The 13528-nt window shown below is 50.2% G+C and overlaps 1 protein-coding gene across 1 annotated transcript in view; it reads left to right on the top strand.

Moving 5' to 3' along the window:
• Nucleotides 1-2103: 2103 nt before the first annotated feature.
• Nucleotides 2104-13528, top strand: part of PTH1R (parathyroid hormone 1 receptor) — a gene marked incomplete at both ends in the record, with an annotated part of 131802 nt that continues 120377 nt past the window's right edge. Inside the window, one exon of the mRNA XM_082479111.1 lies at nucleotides 2104-2178. Coding sequence (XP_082335237.1) covers nucleotides 2104-2178 — 75 coding nt within the window. The remainder of the gene's footprint in view (nucleotides 2179-13528) is intronic.

Below are 13528 nucleotides of genomic sequence, written 5' to 3'. Positions count from 1 at the left end.
TTTTTCTTTTTTTTCTTTTTTCTCTCTTTTTTTTTTCCCTTTCTTGCCGCCGTTCAGCTCCTAAATATCCGCTGCTTCTGCAAGGAAAGAAAAAAAAAAAAAGAAAGAAAGAAAAAAAGGAAAAGAAAAAACCACTACTTAACTTCCCAAGTTCCCCCAATGAGTCAGCCCTGAGCGCATGTCGCATCCTTGTCATGATTTCTAGCCCCCTCCCCTCCTCGGTTCTCCTCCCACGTCGACAAGATGATAAGGGGATGGTTGCCGGAGACTGCTTTCGGCTCTTGAAGAAGAAAAAACCCAACAGCTTTGGGAAGAGTGAAGGGGCTTTTTATTACTTTTAATTTTTTTTTTTTTTCTCCCTCGTAGTTTTATGAATGAAACCGCTCGGTTGTAACATCCCTGCCCTGAAACTCCCGAAAAGCTGCTGAAATCCAGGCGGGGAAGGGGAGGGGAGGACGGGGGAGGGGGGGGCGAAGCGGAGGAGCGATGGGTTCCCGGCGGCGGCGGCGGCGGCGGGTCCCCCCCGGGGCGCTCGGAGGGGGAGGGGGGAGCTCAGCCCCCGTGGGGAGGGCTGTAGCGCATCATCCACCCACCCTCCCCACCTCCCCCGGGGGGTGCTGAGCAAAGCCCCCGAGAAAGCTGCGAACTCCCCTCCTCGGCTTTCGGGAGGCTCCTCCTGGGGGACGGGGCGGAGGATTTTTGTGCCCGTGCGGGTGCGAGAGTGGGAAAAAATAAATAAATACAATAAATAAATAAATAAATAGATAATGAAAAATAGATAAGTAAAAATAAAATAATTAAAAAAAAACAGAGAAAAGAAAAAAGAAAAAGGGAAAAAAGTAAAAAAGAAAAAAAGAAAAAGAAAAATAATAAAAAATAAAAATAAAAGTAAAAAAAAAAAGAAATAAAAATAAAAAGTAGAAAAAAAATCCCGAGGATTTCAGAACATTTCTCAGAGTAAGTGAAAAGTGGTTTTGCCGCGAGAGAAAAAAAAAAAAATCTAAAATAAACTACTTGGGGGGGGGGGAGCGATCTTTCAGCTCCACGCTTTCATGCCGTACTCAATCGGCTTTTTGAAACTGCAGATCCTTTGACACGGCGAGGGAGAGAGAAGGAAAAAAATCCCGATTTGTAACTAAAACACACTGCAACCTGGAAGGTTGGCAGAATAAACCTATTGTGGAGCTGAAACGCGCCGGGATATACAAGCAAAAAAAAAAAAAAATCCCCCAGAGTACCACTGTTGGCGAAAAGGTAATTGCTAAGTGAAAATATTTCCAAGTTTTCACTCTTTTTTTTTTTTTTTTTTTAACTTTCGACTTTGAGATTTGTTTGCATGCCGGAAAGAGAAGGGGGGGGGCGAGGGGGAGGCGAAAAAAAAGCCTTTTTTTTTTTTTTTTTTCACCCCCCTAAACCCCTCTGAAACCTAAAAGATAAAATTACTGGCTCTAAAAATAAAGCAGCGGTTAAAAGCCTCCCCCACCCTCTCCAATCTCCCACCCCTTCCACCCCTCTCTCTTCTCCCTCCCTCTCCCTCTCTCTCTCTCCCTCTTTTGCTGTGCGTTTGCGTTTGACAAAGAAATTATTTGAACTTCCACACACACACACACACACACACACACCCTCCTCCCCGCCTCATAAAAAGGCAACAGAAGAGCAGTTTTGACATATGGATGTGATTTTTTCTGCTGGGAGACAGATGCGCACGGAAAACAACCGGCACCGGGGGCTGCGGCGGCTGTGAAGGGGACCCGAAATCGCTTCATTTCCCCCCGTTGGGCTTCTCCGCGGCGTTTCGGGAGCTGCCCACATCTCCAGCCATGAGAAAACGGAGCAAAGGACCGGGTTTTCTCGTCATGTGCCTTTCTGGCTAAAAAAAACCAAAACAAACAACCAAACAACAACAAAAAAAAAAACCCTGTGGAAACAAACAAACAATCAAACAAACACAAAATCTGGAAGGGGGGGGGGGGTGAGGTGGGGGGGGTGGGGGGGGGCGGGAGGGAAGGAGAAGGAGAAATCATCTGCAAGAGGAGAGCTGGAAGACCTCTCGTCCTCCTACTTCCCTGAGCGAGTTTGGATGCTGGAAGAAGCCTCTTGGATATGGGATCATATCTGGTTTATCACAGTCTGGGTTTGATCCTCTGCTGCTCCGTGTTGAGTTCAGTCTACGCTCTGGTGAGTCCCTCAATCTCTTTTTTTTTTTTTTTTTTTTTTTTTTTTGCCCCCGCTGCGTTCTTGCACGATCCGCGCGGCTCTTTCCTCGATGAGTAATTTACTGTGTCAAGGATTTAGAAGGCAGAGCGCTGGGTTTTTTTTATTATTTTTTCCCTTTTTTTTTTTTTTTTTTTTAACAACCCAGCGGTTTATTTCGGGCGTGCAGTTGGTTTCAAGACTTGCTGCACCAGATGAAATTAAAATGTCTGTGCTTCCCGAAGAGTTTGAATCACTTTTAAAACCCTCTGGACAGGAACGCGTGCAGTTTGACAGGGCAATAATTCAAAAGATACCTATGGGTAAAGGGCAACTTTTCTTTTTCTTCCTTATTTTTTTTTTCTTTTAATCCACCCCCCCTTCCTCGAGACGACAGATTTAATTTTAATTTAATCTTCTTAACCTGCAAATCTGTTTAATCTCAGCGAAACAGTGCCTCCCTCTTTGGGATTAAATTCGGAGAGGACCTTAGCGTGCAGGGCTTGCAGGCAGTGTACAATCAGGAGCGTGAAAGTAGTATTAACCCTTTGCATCCTGGTGCTGTTTTCACCTGTTCCTGCCCACACGAGAGAGAATATCTCTACAGAGGTAGCAAAAAGGGCTAAAGCCTGGCAAAAGCGCCTTCATGGTGGTGGTGGGGAATGGGCTGAGATCTACAGTAGACCCCCAGGTGATCTCTGAAGCCCTTCTGCTGAAATGAAGGGAAATGTCACGCAGAATCGGCCACCAGATATGAACCCAGTGCCGGCCATGCTGCTTTGACATCTGCTTGCCTTGCTGTCTCCATCCCCGGAATCACCACCACCCCTGGCCGTTTCTCAATGCTTTCTGGTGTAGGAAGGGGCATGACCACCACTTCAAGCGGTGTCTGCTTTCCACGAGGGATGGAGATGTGTTTGGAAGGGAGTGAGCTCCACCTGATCCTGACCCCAGCCAGGTCCTCCCCGACCCTCCAGGGACACCATCACCTCGGACTCTGTCCCCTGGGTTTCACAGGGACTGCTTGGGACCTTGTGGAGGGCTGGTGGGGGGTATTTCCCTCACACGTACAGCATCGCGCTGGAGGGAAACATCTCACCATTAAATGAGGAGAGACAGCCCCTCGGGAAACAGTCATTCTTGCAGTCCATCCCTGTCGTGGTCTAACTCTAAGCACAAATAAACCTTCCAAAACCCAAAGAAAACTGGGGGAGCGGAGAGGACCACTTGTAGATTTGTTGAGGTTTTAGTGGCGCTTGAGGTTTCTCCCCTGTTTCTGGGCTTGGATTCGCATCTCAGTGACTGTAGATGACTTTGGGACCATATCATGACGGGGCTCAGTAGGTCCTGTAGCACCTGTTACCCCCTGACTCCACAGCACCACTGCCGCTGAAGACAGCACCAAAATTCCTGCTGGCGTTGGTGTCTCTGTTGGGACCAGTGAAAATCAGGTTCTTGAAACAGCTAGATTGTAGTTCCACAAACTTCAGGGTCCAGAAAAGTCAAGCAAGGGCTTCAGACTGCATCTCCAGTCCCGTTCCCGGTTCACTCCCTTCTCCCAGCACATCCCGGTACCTCCAAAAAGTGCGGAGGACCAGACAGCGAACCAAGTGTCAGCTGTCTCATGGTCCCAGTTGGGTATTTTATTTTTGATGCCCCCATCAGAACAGACACTTTCACATCACAAGCGATTTGCTCGGCGGCGCGGGGAGGGGACAGGGGCTGAGTGCTCCCCACGCACCGGCTCAGGGCGATCCAGACTTGGGTGTAAATCAGGAATAGCTCTGCCAGAATCACTGAGGGGCAAGAAAGCAGGGAAATTTGCTGCAAAGGGCGAGGTGAGGAATGCGCCGGAGTATTTTCTCTGTTGAGTTTCCTAAAGCCTCATCCCCTCCCGTACCGATTGAGGGTCCTGCCACTGGAAACCCCATTGGGTTTAATTCGGCCCAGGCTGAAACTCACGCTTCAGACACTTCCCTCGCTTTTCAAACCCCAAACTGGCGGCTGAAGGAGTTGCCGGAAGGGTTGAAACATCGACCTGACAATTTAGGGGCTGCGGAGATGTTGCGTGTCCCTCCTGGCGGGTGCTTAGGCAGAACGAGAAGGTCAGCCCCATGTCATCCCACTGGCCAGAGACTTGCGAGGCACGGAGCAACTTGCAGGGTGCCTAAAGGCTGATTTGTTTTTGCTGGTGTTGCTTCTTTCCCAAACTAACTCGATTTTTACATGAACTTAAACGCACTGCGTGGTATGGACTGCGCGTTTCAGCACGGTGATACCTTAACTGCTATATGATAAGAAGGGTCGTACAGATATTTGATGCTGGGCTAGCAGGGCTGAGCATGGTTTATGTGCTGCCGTCAATAGAAGTCACCAAGTGCCTCTCTCCGAAGAGCAACAAGCAAAAAATCAAGGAGGGCAGCTGCAGGAGGATGGGGATGCAAGGACTGCCTTTAGAGACGGGCTCCGCGGCAGCCTCGGGCTAAGCCCAAAAGTGGTACCCGCTCTCTCGCTGCCCCGGCAGAGCGAAGCAAAGCTCTCTCGTGGGTGTTTGAGGCAGGAGGATTCCCGCAGGCTGAGGCAGCCGACCCCTCCGAGCTTCAGGGCACAGCTCATCCGTCTGGGGCTGGCAGATTTGAATCTTGAGAGCCGCGGCCCTAATTTGCTGGCCTTTTCGACGCTCGGCGGCTTCGCGTCTGAGAGTCGGTGATGCCGAGAGCGGGCAGAGCATGGTGCGTCCTAAATCTGGAGCTGTCACATCCATAATTCCTTTTGTCAGACAGCAAAGACGATAGCAAAGGCACTTTTTGAAGCAAGAGTGGCGAAGTAGGGATGGGACATGGTTCCTTTGATTGCCCGTGTCACCGGGACGTCGTGGGGCAGGACGCTGGCAGCTGAATCACTTCTCCGCAGCACGCGGGCTGCGTGTCCCCGCATTAACCGCGAACCGGGGTGGGAAAGCCAGCACAGGGAAAAACGCTGTGCGAGTGAGTCCTCTCCGAGTTAAAAGTGTCCGTGCAGAAATCGTGGCCCCCTCGTGAGCCCGCGGCCGCGTAAAACCCATAGCGAGATGAGCGCCCCTGCCCTAAATTTTCAAGGGGCAGCTGAGGGGGATGGACGGCTGCGTTTCATCTGGGGTAAAGTATTGGGAGAAGCTCTGCTCTCCTCCAGCTGCCCTGGCAGTCCAGAGACGTCCTCCCCCAGCGTTTCCTTGGGAATATCACCATTAACACCTGCCTAAACAGCGAGGGGAATTCCACTTGTCGATCGAGCGCTTTGTGCCTGAAATCTGGCAGGGTGAGGGGATAAATTGGGGTTAATTCTGCTATTTGGTCCAAGGGCCAGGGAAGAAAGGTTGGCCTGAGCCAGACAGCCCTGCAAACATGGGCTCGAAAAGAAGATGGGTGCAAAAGGAGCTTGAAAATTAGGGTCCGACATCAGCAGAGCATGGGAGAAGTCGAGATGTAGGCACTATGATTTTACCTGAATGGTGCTGCCAGAAAAACCTCCCCGTGTCCCGCTCAGAGCCGTGGTTTGCTCTGCTGACCCCATCGGCTTTCCCTTTATCTCCTTCCCTTCCAGTCTCAGCCTGGCAGCCCCCAACCCAGTTGTTACTGGAGGAGATATTCTGAATAATAATAATAATAATAATAATAATAATAATAATAATAATAATAATAATAAGCCACCAGCCTTCTGCAGGGCTTTGGGCCAGAATAGCTCAGTTTTGGGACCATGAGGGTCTTGCCTTTCGGCGGTGCTCAGTGCCACGCGGAAGGTGCTGTGCATTAGGGAGGTGCGTTTTGGGAGCAGAACGTCCTCGACCCTTTTCTGTTTGCTGCAGCCCTGACCCCCCTCAGGCTGCTTGGACAAGGCTGAAGCTTCCCCTCCAGTTTTGCAGAGGAGCTGTAGCACCCCCCCAGAAATTCAAGGGGTATCATTAAGGGATTGGGAACCCTTTCTTGGAAATATAGCCCAAAGCAGGGAAAAGCTTGGCCAGGTCACCTGGAGAAAGGTCCCAGCCCCTATTTCCAAGGGAGCTGCATCCGCAGCAGCATTGGGGTTAATCTCTGGTAGGAAGGACCAGTATAAATCAGAAAATTCACACTAGAATGATACCGAGGTCAACAACTAGCCAAGAACCCGGTGCTCAGGCAGCAGAGCAGCTGGGTTAAGGAGGTGCTGGTCGGTGTTTTGCTCTTTGACTTGTTTCTTGTTGTTCTCTGATGAGACCCACATCTGCATAAACTGGGAAAGGGGAAAGATTGGATGTGGAATAATTTATAGCCGGGAGGGAACAAGAATCATATTCGGCCTCAGAATACGGCCCATAATAAAAAGAGTAATCATAATAAAATAATCCTATATGGAGATCCTGCAAATCCCGACTAGCTGCCTAACTTCGTTAAATAAAGACAGGCTCCAAGTGCAGGGAAACAATGCCTGAAATGTGCTTTTCTCCGCACGCGCTTGGGAGCGTGCCCATCCCTGCCCCGTGTATTTATGAAAGATACGATTCTTTTTTTTTTTTTTGTTATTGTACTTTGGGATTAGCAGATATATCCCTGGACTATAAAACACCCAACCGCAAAATATAAAGCAAACAAGCCTCCGCGTCAGTTAATGCACGGGCTGTGATTTCGTCCCATGCAAGCCAAAAAAACCTCGGTGGCCCCGGTGGCAAGTGTGACCTGAGCTGTCTGGGTTTGGTGTGAGCTCCTTGCATCGGGAAAAGTAAAATCAAACGGGCAACCGTGCACACAAGGGGTTGGGGAGGGGGGGTGAAGGCTGGAGGAAACGAAACCCGAGGTGTGCCTTTCAGGTCCAGGCAGTTGTTGTTTTGGTTTCTGGCCTCCTAGAAATAGCCCCACAAGCGGTGCTTTGAGATCAGTGGGATTATTCCGGCCGGGGCGGTGTGTCTGCAGTCGCTGCGAGGGGTACCCCCAGCCCAGACAGCTCAAGCAGAGGCAGCTGCTGGCCCTGCCACCGCCGCCCCGTGTCCCTTTGAAAAACGATGCTGAGAGGCTGAGAGTTGTCCTACAGCTGTGTGTGTCGTATCGTCTCTTTTCCTGGGCTGGGTGCACCTATAAGGGACTATCCGAGGGCGTAAAGATGTTGGCCGGAGGATTTCCCTCTGCGAGGGAAGTGCATCACTCAGCCCCTCGATTAAGTTCAGCTGAAATCAATCCTTGGTTCGCGAAGTTATTTGGGGCGCAGACACCACGTTCATCACACCCGAAGCCCCTCTATCGCAGCTGTTACGGGGCAGCCTCGGATGACGCGGTGTGGGGTGAGGTGGTAAAACACCTCTCCTGGCGCAGAGATAGAGGGAAGGGGAAAAAATCCCGCTCCCCGGAGTCGGTGGCAAAGCTAAACCCTGCAGTCGTGGAATTTTCTTTGCGCCTAAAGACCAGGAAAAAGGAATAGCAAAGCCGGACTACAGCTGCCTCCGACTTAAACCCCTCTTGGGAATTGGCCCTCATTGCTGTCGAGCAGCTCCATCCTCATCCCGCACCTCTGGGAAAAAGCGATGAAGTCCGATGTGTATTTAGGTACTCACTAGACTGTGCAGCTCTCCGACCCCCCAGCCATCGCTGGGCTCGTCTCAGACTTTTGAGTTCTCATCCCTCCAAACCCCCTCACGCTCACACACTGTCCGGATCAAAGGGAGAAGCCAGCGGGGATCCCCCCCCGCCCCCCCTTTTGGATGGGCCGTTTCTCTGCAAAAGGGCAAGCGTGGAGGGGTTTCTCTGTCTGCTCAGCTGCTACTGTAAGTGCTGTTTTAGCATCTCTCAATTAGCAACCATTACCAGAGGAAAAAAAAAACAACAACAACAACAACAAACCACAAAGAAAATGCATTTTTTAGGGCAAGCCCTGATGGAAAGGAAGAACTCAACAGGATCAGCCTGTGTTAAAGATTAGACCATATCAAAGATATTTTGCCCCGACAAGCAGAATTTGCGTTCTCCCTCTGCATCCTCATGGCTGTTGTGATACCATTTGGCTGTCTCGCCCCATAACCCCTCAAACTTCAGCCGGCCTTGCAAGAGCTGCCGTACTAAAGATGATCTTTGCATTGCACCTTTCGCGACGTGGCAATAAACGAATTACCCCTGGGGCTGAAACTCAGCCAGCAGAATACCTTCTGGGTCAGGCTGAGCTTTGCTGTCTCGTGTCACAGGAAGCAAACACCCAAACAAGCGCTGAATGTGCCCGGCTTGGCATTAATCCCTTTATTTCCACCGAGGCCAGGCTGACCTTTGCCAGCGATTAGAGGGGCTCGGTGTTTTAGGGTTTTCCTTTTCCTTGTCTCAGCTGGGACTGAAATCCAGAAACCTGATTTTCAAGAAAGGAAAATTTTGGACTGACACCATCCTCTTAACAGATTGTACTTTGATCCTGCTGTAACACAAATTCTTCTGACAGCACTCAGGTGACGGTTTGGTTGTTGATATGTTCTGCAAGGTTGGCCTGTCTTTCTGGCCACATGTTTTTCCCAGGCTGAGAGAGTTGGGGCTGTTCAGCCTGGAGAAGAGAAGGCTCCAGGGAGATCTTGCGGCCTTCCAGTAGCTAAAGGGGCTACAGGAGAGCTGGGGAAGGAATTTTACAAGGGCGTGTAGCAATAGGACAAGGGGGAATGGCTTTAAACTGGAAGAGGGCAGGTTCAAATTGAACATTAGGAAGAAGTTTTTCCCTTTGAGGGTGGTGAGGCACTGGAACAGGTTGCCCAGAGAGGCTGTTGAGGCCCCATCCCTGGAGGTGTTCAAGGCCAGGCTGGACGTGGCCTTGGGCAACCTGGTCTGGTGGGAGTTGTCCCTGGCCATGGAAGGGGGGTTGGAACTGGATGATCTTCAAGATCCCTTCCAACCTAAACCATTCTATGATTCTATGATTCCCTTTACCCAGCAAAGCAGAAAGTGGACTTCTCTGCCCCTTTTCCCTCTAACCCCTCCAGCATCCCAGGTTCAAGGCATTTCAGCAGCACAGGGATTGTGCTCCTGTCTCCTTTCTTCCCTCCTGACTGTGTGCACCCCTCCATGAGCTGATTCAACCCACTGAGCTTGCACGAAACTAACGCAGGATGCAAAAAAAAGAAAATCAATGTAGGAGAAGGTTTGTAGCTGGGTTAGGGAACGGTATCTGCGCAGCAAAGGTTTGGATGACTCCCTAAGACACGCAAGGGAGAGACTGAGTGACAGAGGAGGGGATAAGAAGGGATGAGTGGCCAGCAATGGGTGCAGGTTTGCGCTGACACCATGGCTGTACAGTCACGATACGGTGGCATAAAGCCCCCCAAACCCTCTGACATCCCTGTTGTCCCTCCCACTCCTTGGCAATAAATACACGTACAGGAACGTGAGCCACAGGGCTCAATGTGAGCTCTCTGTGCTACCTCTGAACCTCCCCGGCATGGTTTAACCCCAGCCGGCAACTAGGACCATGCAGCCGCTCGCTCATTCTCCCCAGTTGGGATGGGGGAGAGAATTGGAAGAGTACAAGTGAGAAAAAATCTCCTGGGTTGAGGTAAAGACAGTTTAAAGGTAGAGCAAAAGCCATGCACTCAATCAAAGCAAAATAAGGAATTCATTCCCTGCTTCCCACTGGCAGGCGGGTGTTCAGCTATCTCCAGGAAAGCAGTTCTCCATCACATGTAATGGTGACTTGGAAAGACAAATGCTGTAACTCTGAGCATCCACCCCCCCCTTCCTTCTTCTTCCCCAAGCTTTATATACTGAGCATGACACCATACGGCATGGAATATCCCTTTGGTCACTTGGGGTCAGCTGTCCCGGCTGTGTCTCCTCCTCTTGTAGCCCCCCGCAGCCTACTCTCTGATGGAGCAGTGTGAGGAGCAGAAAAGGCCTTGACTGCTTAGAAACAACCAAAAACATTAGTGCGCTACTAACACTATTCTTATCCCAAATCCAAAACATAGCACTACACCAGCCGCTATCAAGAAAGTTAACCCCATCCCAGCTGAAACCATGACAGCCCTCCATCAGCCTCATCGCCTGATCATTAGCACACTTTTTTGGCAGAGTCTTCATCTGAGCAGGTGAGTCCTGCAGACAGTGCCAAGTGGCGGTGCAGGATAACGTAGGAGAGGGGTATTGGATATGACTACACTCTTGGTTTTTTTGGGGGGAGGGAAATGAGTTTAGGCTTGTAGACATGAGGTGGGCTGTGCCACTTGGCTTCAGGGCCGGAGGACAGCACCCAGCCCTTGTATTTAACAGCACAGACATAAACAGGGACTTCCAAGACTCAGAAGTGGCCCAGACAAGCTGGGATACAACACAGCGGGTACCTACTTACCTGCTTTCTGGTCTGTTGCTTGCTGGGACAGTGAAACGGTCAAGCCAAACCGTTCCCCCTATGTCCAAGTCAAGGAAGGTGTTGAGCCAGGCAGGACGAGGCAACGCAGCCAGCCTGACCTAGCCCACCTCTCTGACCCCGTCAAAGTGCAGAACAAATGAACCTTCACAGTCGAAAGGCGTTTTTGGTGTCTTTGCATCTTTCCTCCTAACGACCTAGAAGATCAGCCGCCTGTCAGATAAGGGCAGCTCATCAAAAGGCGAGGTGGCCTCTCCAAAAAGACCTCCCGGTGTCTGGGGCAAGGGCTGGAGACAGGAGTTGCTGTCTCAGCACGCAAGGCAGGCCGGTTATCTCGTGTTTCACATGGCTGCCCTGTAGCTAATCAGGGTTCCTCGATGTTATCTTTACTTCTGTCTCCCTTCCCCTCTCTCCAAGCATTTCAGTGTGTATTTAGCTGCTCGGTCTTGCCACACTGAGAGCAAGAAGCGGCCTCTATTGCATCTGTAAAGGCAGGTTTGAAAGTCACTGGGTGTCCTTAGAAAACCTTCTCTTCCCTTCACTGAACTTTGGCTTGAGACCTAAATGGGGGTGGGGGGGTGGTATGTTTTAACAGAAAAGTGAGTGCTATGCAAAAGTTAGCTTGTGCTTGCCGCAGGTTAAGGGATGAGGCACTTTGTAAGGAGCAGCAGATGGTGGGGGATTACCACCTCTTGGGCACGTAGCAGAGGACAAATGAGCAATTAACTGAGACTCAGTGGGGTTTTGGGGGACTCTGCCACTGTTTAGGATGACCAGTAAGTCATTTAATCATCATCTTATTGCCTTAACTTATTCACCTGGTTTATATATCTTGAGCACTCCGGAGGCTGCAGCATCCCAGGAGAGCCCCGGGCCCATCCTGTACACTAACCACAGGAATGGTGCTGGTAACAGACACAGAGTGGGACATTTCTTAGCTCAGGAGGAAAAGAAGGGCTTCAGAAGCTGGAAGCACCCTGGCCCTGCTCTGCCCAAGAAGGTTGGGACTGCTGGACCCAGGACCATCATTTGAATCATAGAATGGTTTAGGTTGGGAGGGACCTTGAAGATCATCCAGTTCCAACCCCCCTGCCCTGGGCAGGGACACCTCCCACCAGACCACGTTGCTCCAAGCCCCGTCCAACCTGGTCTTGAACACCTCCAGGGATGGGGCAGCCACAGCTTCTCTGGGCAACCTACGCCAGGGGCTCACCACCCTCACAGAGAAAAATTTCTTCCTGATATCTCATCTAAATCTCCCCTCTTCCAGTTTGAAGTCATTCCCCCTCATCCCATCACTACAAGTCCCTCCCCAGCTCTCCTGTAGCCCCTTTAGGGACTGGAATTCTGCTGTAAGGTCTCCCCAGAACCTTCTGTTCTGCAGACTGAACACCCCCAACTCTCTCAGCCCGTTGCTGAACTTGATCTTCACTTTCCTGTGCTGTGCTGTTAGGGGAACATCTCCCCATCGTGATGACAGTTGGCTCTGTCATTTCTGTCACTGCCTTTGGCCTTTCTTTCACAAGGCTTGGGAGAAAGAAATCAACATTTTTGACGAACCTGGAAGGCACAGGGGGCTGCATTCAGACCACTCCCTGTAGGCACATGGAAGCCCACCAAAAGACAAGGCTGGCTCTGGCTTGCCCACAGGCTCGCTTGCACCCCGCCCGTGTTATTGCCGTTTCCCTTACCCGCAAGAGATGAGAATGGTCTCTAACCCACTTTATTTAGTGATACAGTGGGGCCAGGGGCTCCTAAGACTGCTCAGCCACAGGAAACCATGGGTAATTAATTCATTGCTCGTGCAAATTAAAGCACATTAGGCAATGCCTGATCTCCCCCAGGAGTAAATAATTAGTAGCCTCTTCTGTTTTGCAAAGATAGATACAAACCAAATTCCAAAATTCAGTAAGACCACAGGACTGATTTCTATCAACTTCACATGCTACTTCCCTCTATCCCACTTTTATTGCCTAAACACCTGCCTCGCCTCAACGTTACCTTGACTTTCTTCTCGACTCCTGCATCCCAAACAACTTCTGCTTTCAGACATTGAGCAATCAGAACTAAAGTAGCTTTGAGACACCGGCTATGGCGAGCGATTGCAAGGAAATGACCTGTTTCTCCTGGCTGCACTCGAAGAGTACGATCAATAAAGCGACATTACGTAGCGTATCTATTTCGGGGTTAGCAATTTCACTCAGCTCAGTAAAAATACAGCAAAAAAAAATATTATTAAAATAAAAGTGGCAGGGAGCTGATATGAGGTGGGACTGCTGAGAGTCAGCCAACATGTAGAGCTTCAAAATCTAGAATTGCTGGCTTATCAAGAACCATTGGCTTATGAAGACTTTTAACCTCTCAAAGTTGATATCCCTGAAGTTTTCTCTGGGTTTGTGCCTTTTTTTTTCCAGTGCCCTCGAAGTTACACTCACTGAATCGCTTGTTCTAAAATGGCCTCTTCAGTAAGGAGAAGAGACCAGGAGTTGAGATTTAGCTCTCCCATTGACTTTCTGTGTGCTTTCAGGCATTTCTTGTTCTGCGCGTGCAGCAAAGGCACGGAAGACTTGTGGGGAATGGAGGTGGACTCTATGCATTTGGAAACATGGTTTATTTTTATTGTTCTTCCCAGAAAAGTAATAAAAGAGTGAGAGATGGCTCTATAGCGTGGAGGTGGAAACATTTTCCCAGTCTAAATAGCCATGGTTACTAAAACACACACCAGTAGGTGGTCAGAGGGTCTGATGCACTGTATCTAACGAGGACGTGGCTTATTTTCGCTTGTGCTGAATCACCAGAACTGTTTACTCAGGCTACCCACTGGATGGGGGCAAAGCAGGAGAGGGCTGAAGTCCCTCGCTTGGCTTTGGATGTCAGCAACGGGTGCTGGTGTATCTCAGAGCTGCCCCATCAGCCCCCAGCTGACCCACTTAGCTGCAGATCATCCCACCACAGATCATCTGTGACTGCGCCCCACAGAACCTGGGCGGCCCTCGAG

Source organism: Vanellus vanellus, assembly GCF_965231255.1.
Source record: "Vanellus vanellus genome assembly, chromosome: 2".
Lineage (NCBI taxonomy): Eukaryota > Metazoa > Chordata > Aves > Charadriiformes > Charadriidae > Vanellus > Vanellus vanellus.
This window is presented reverse-complemented; position numbering and strand designations above follow the sequence as displayed.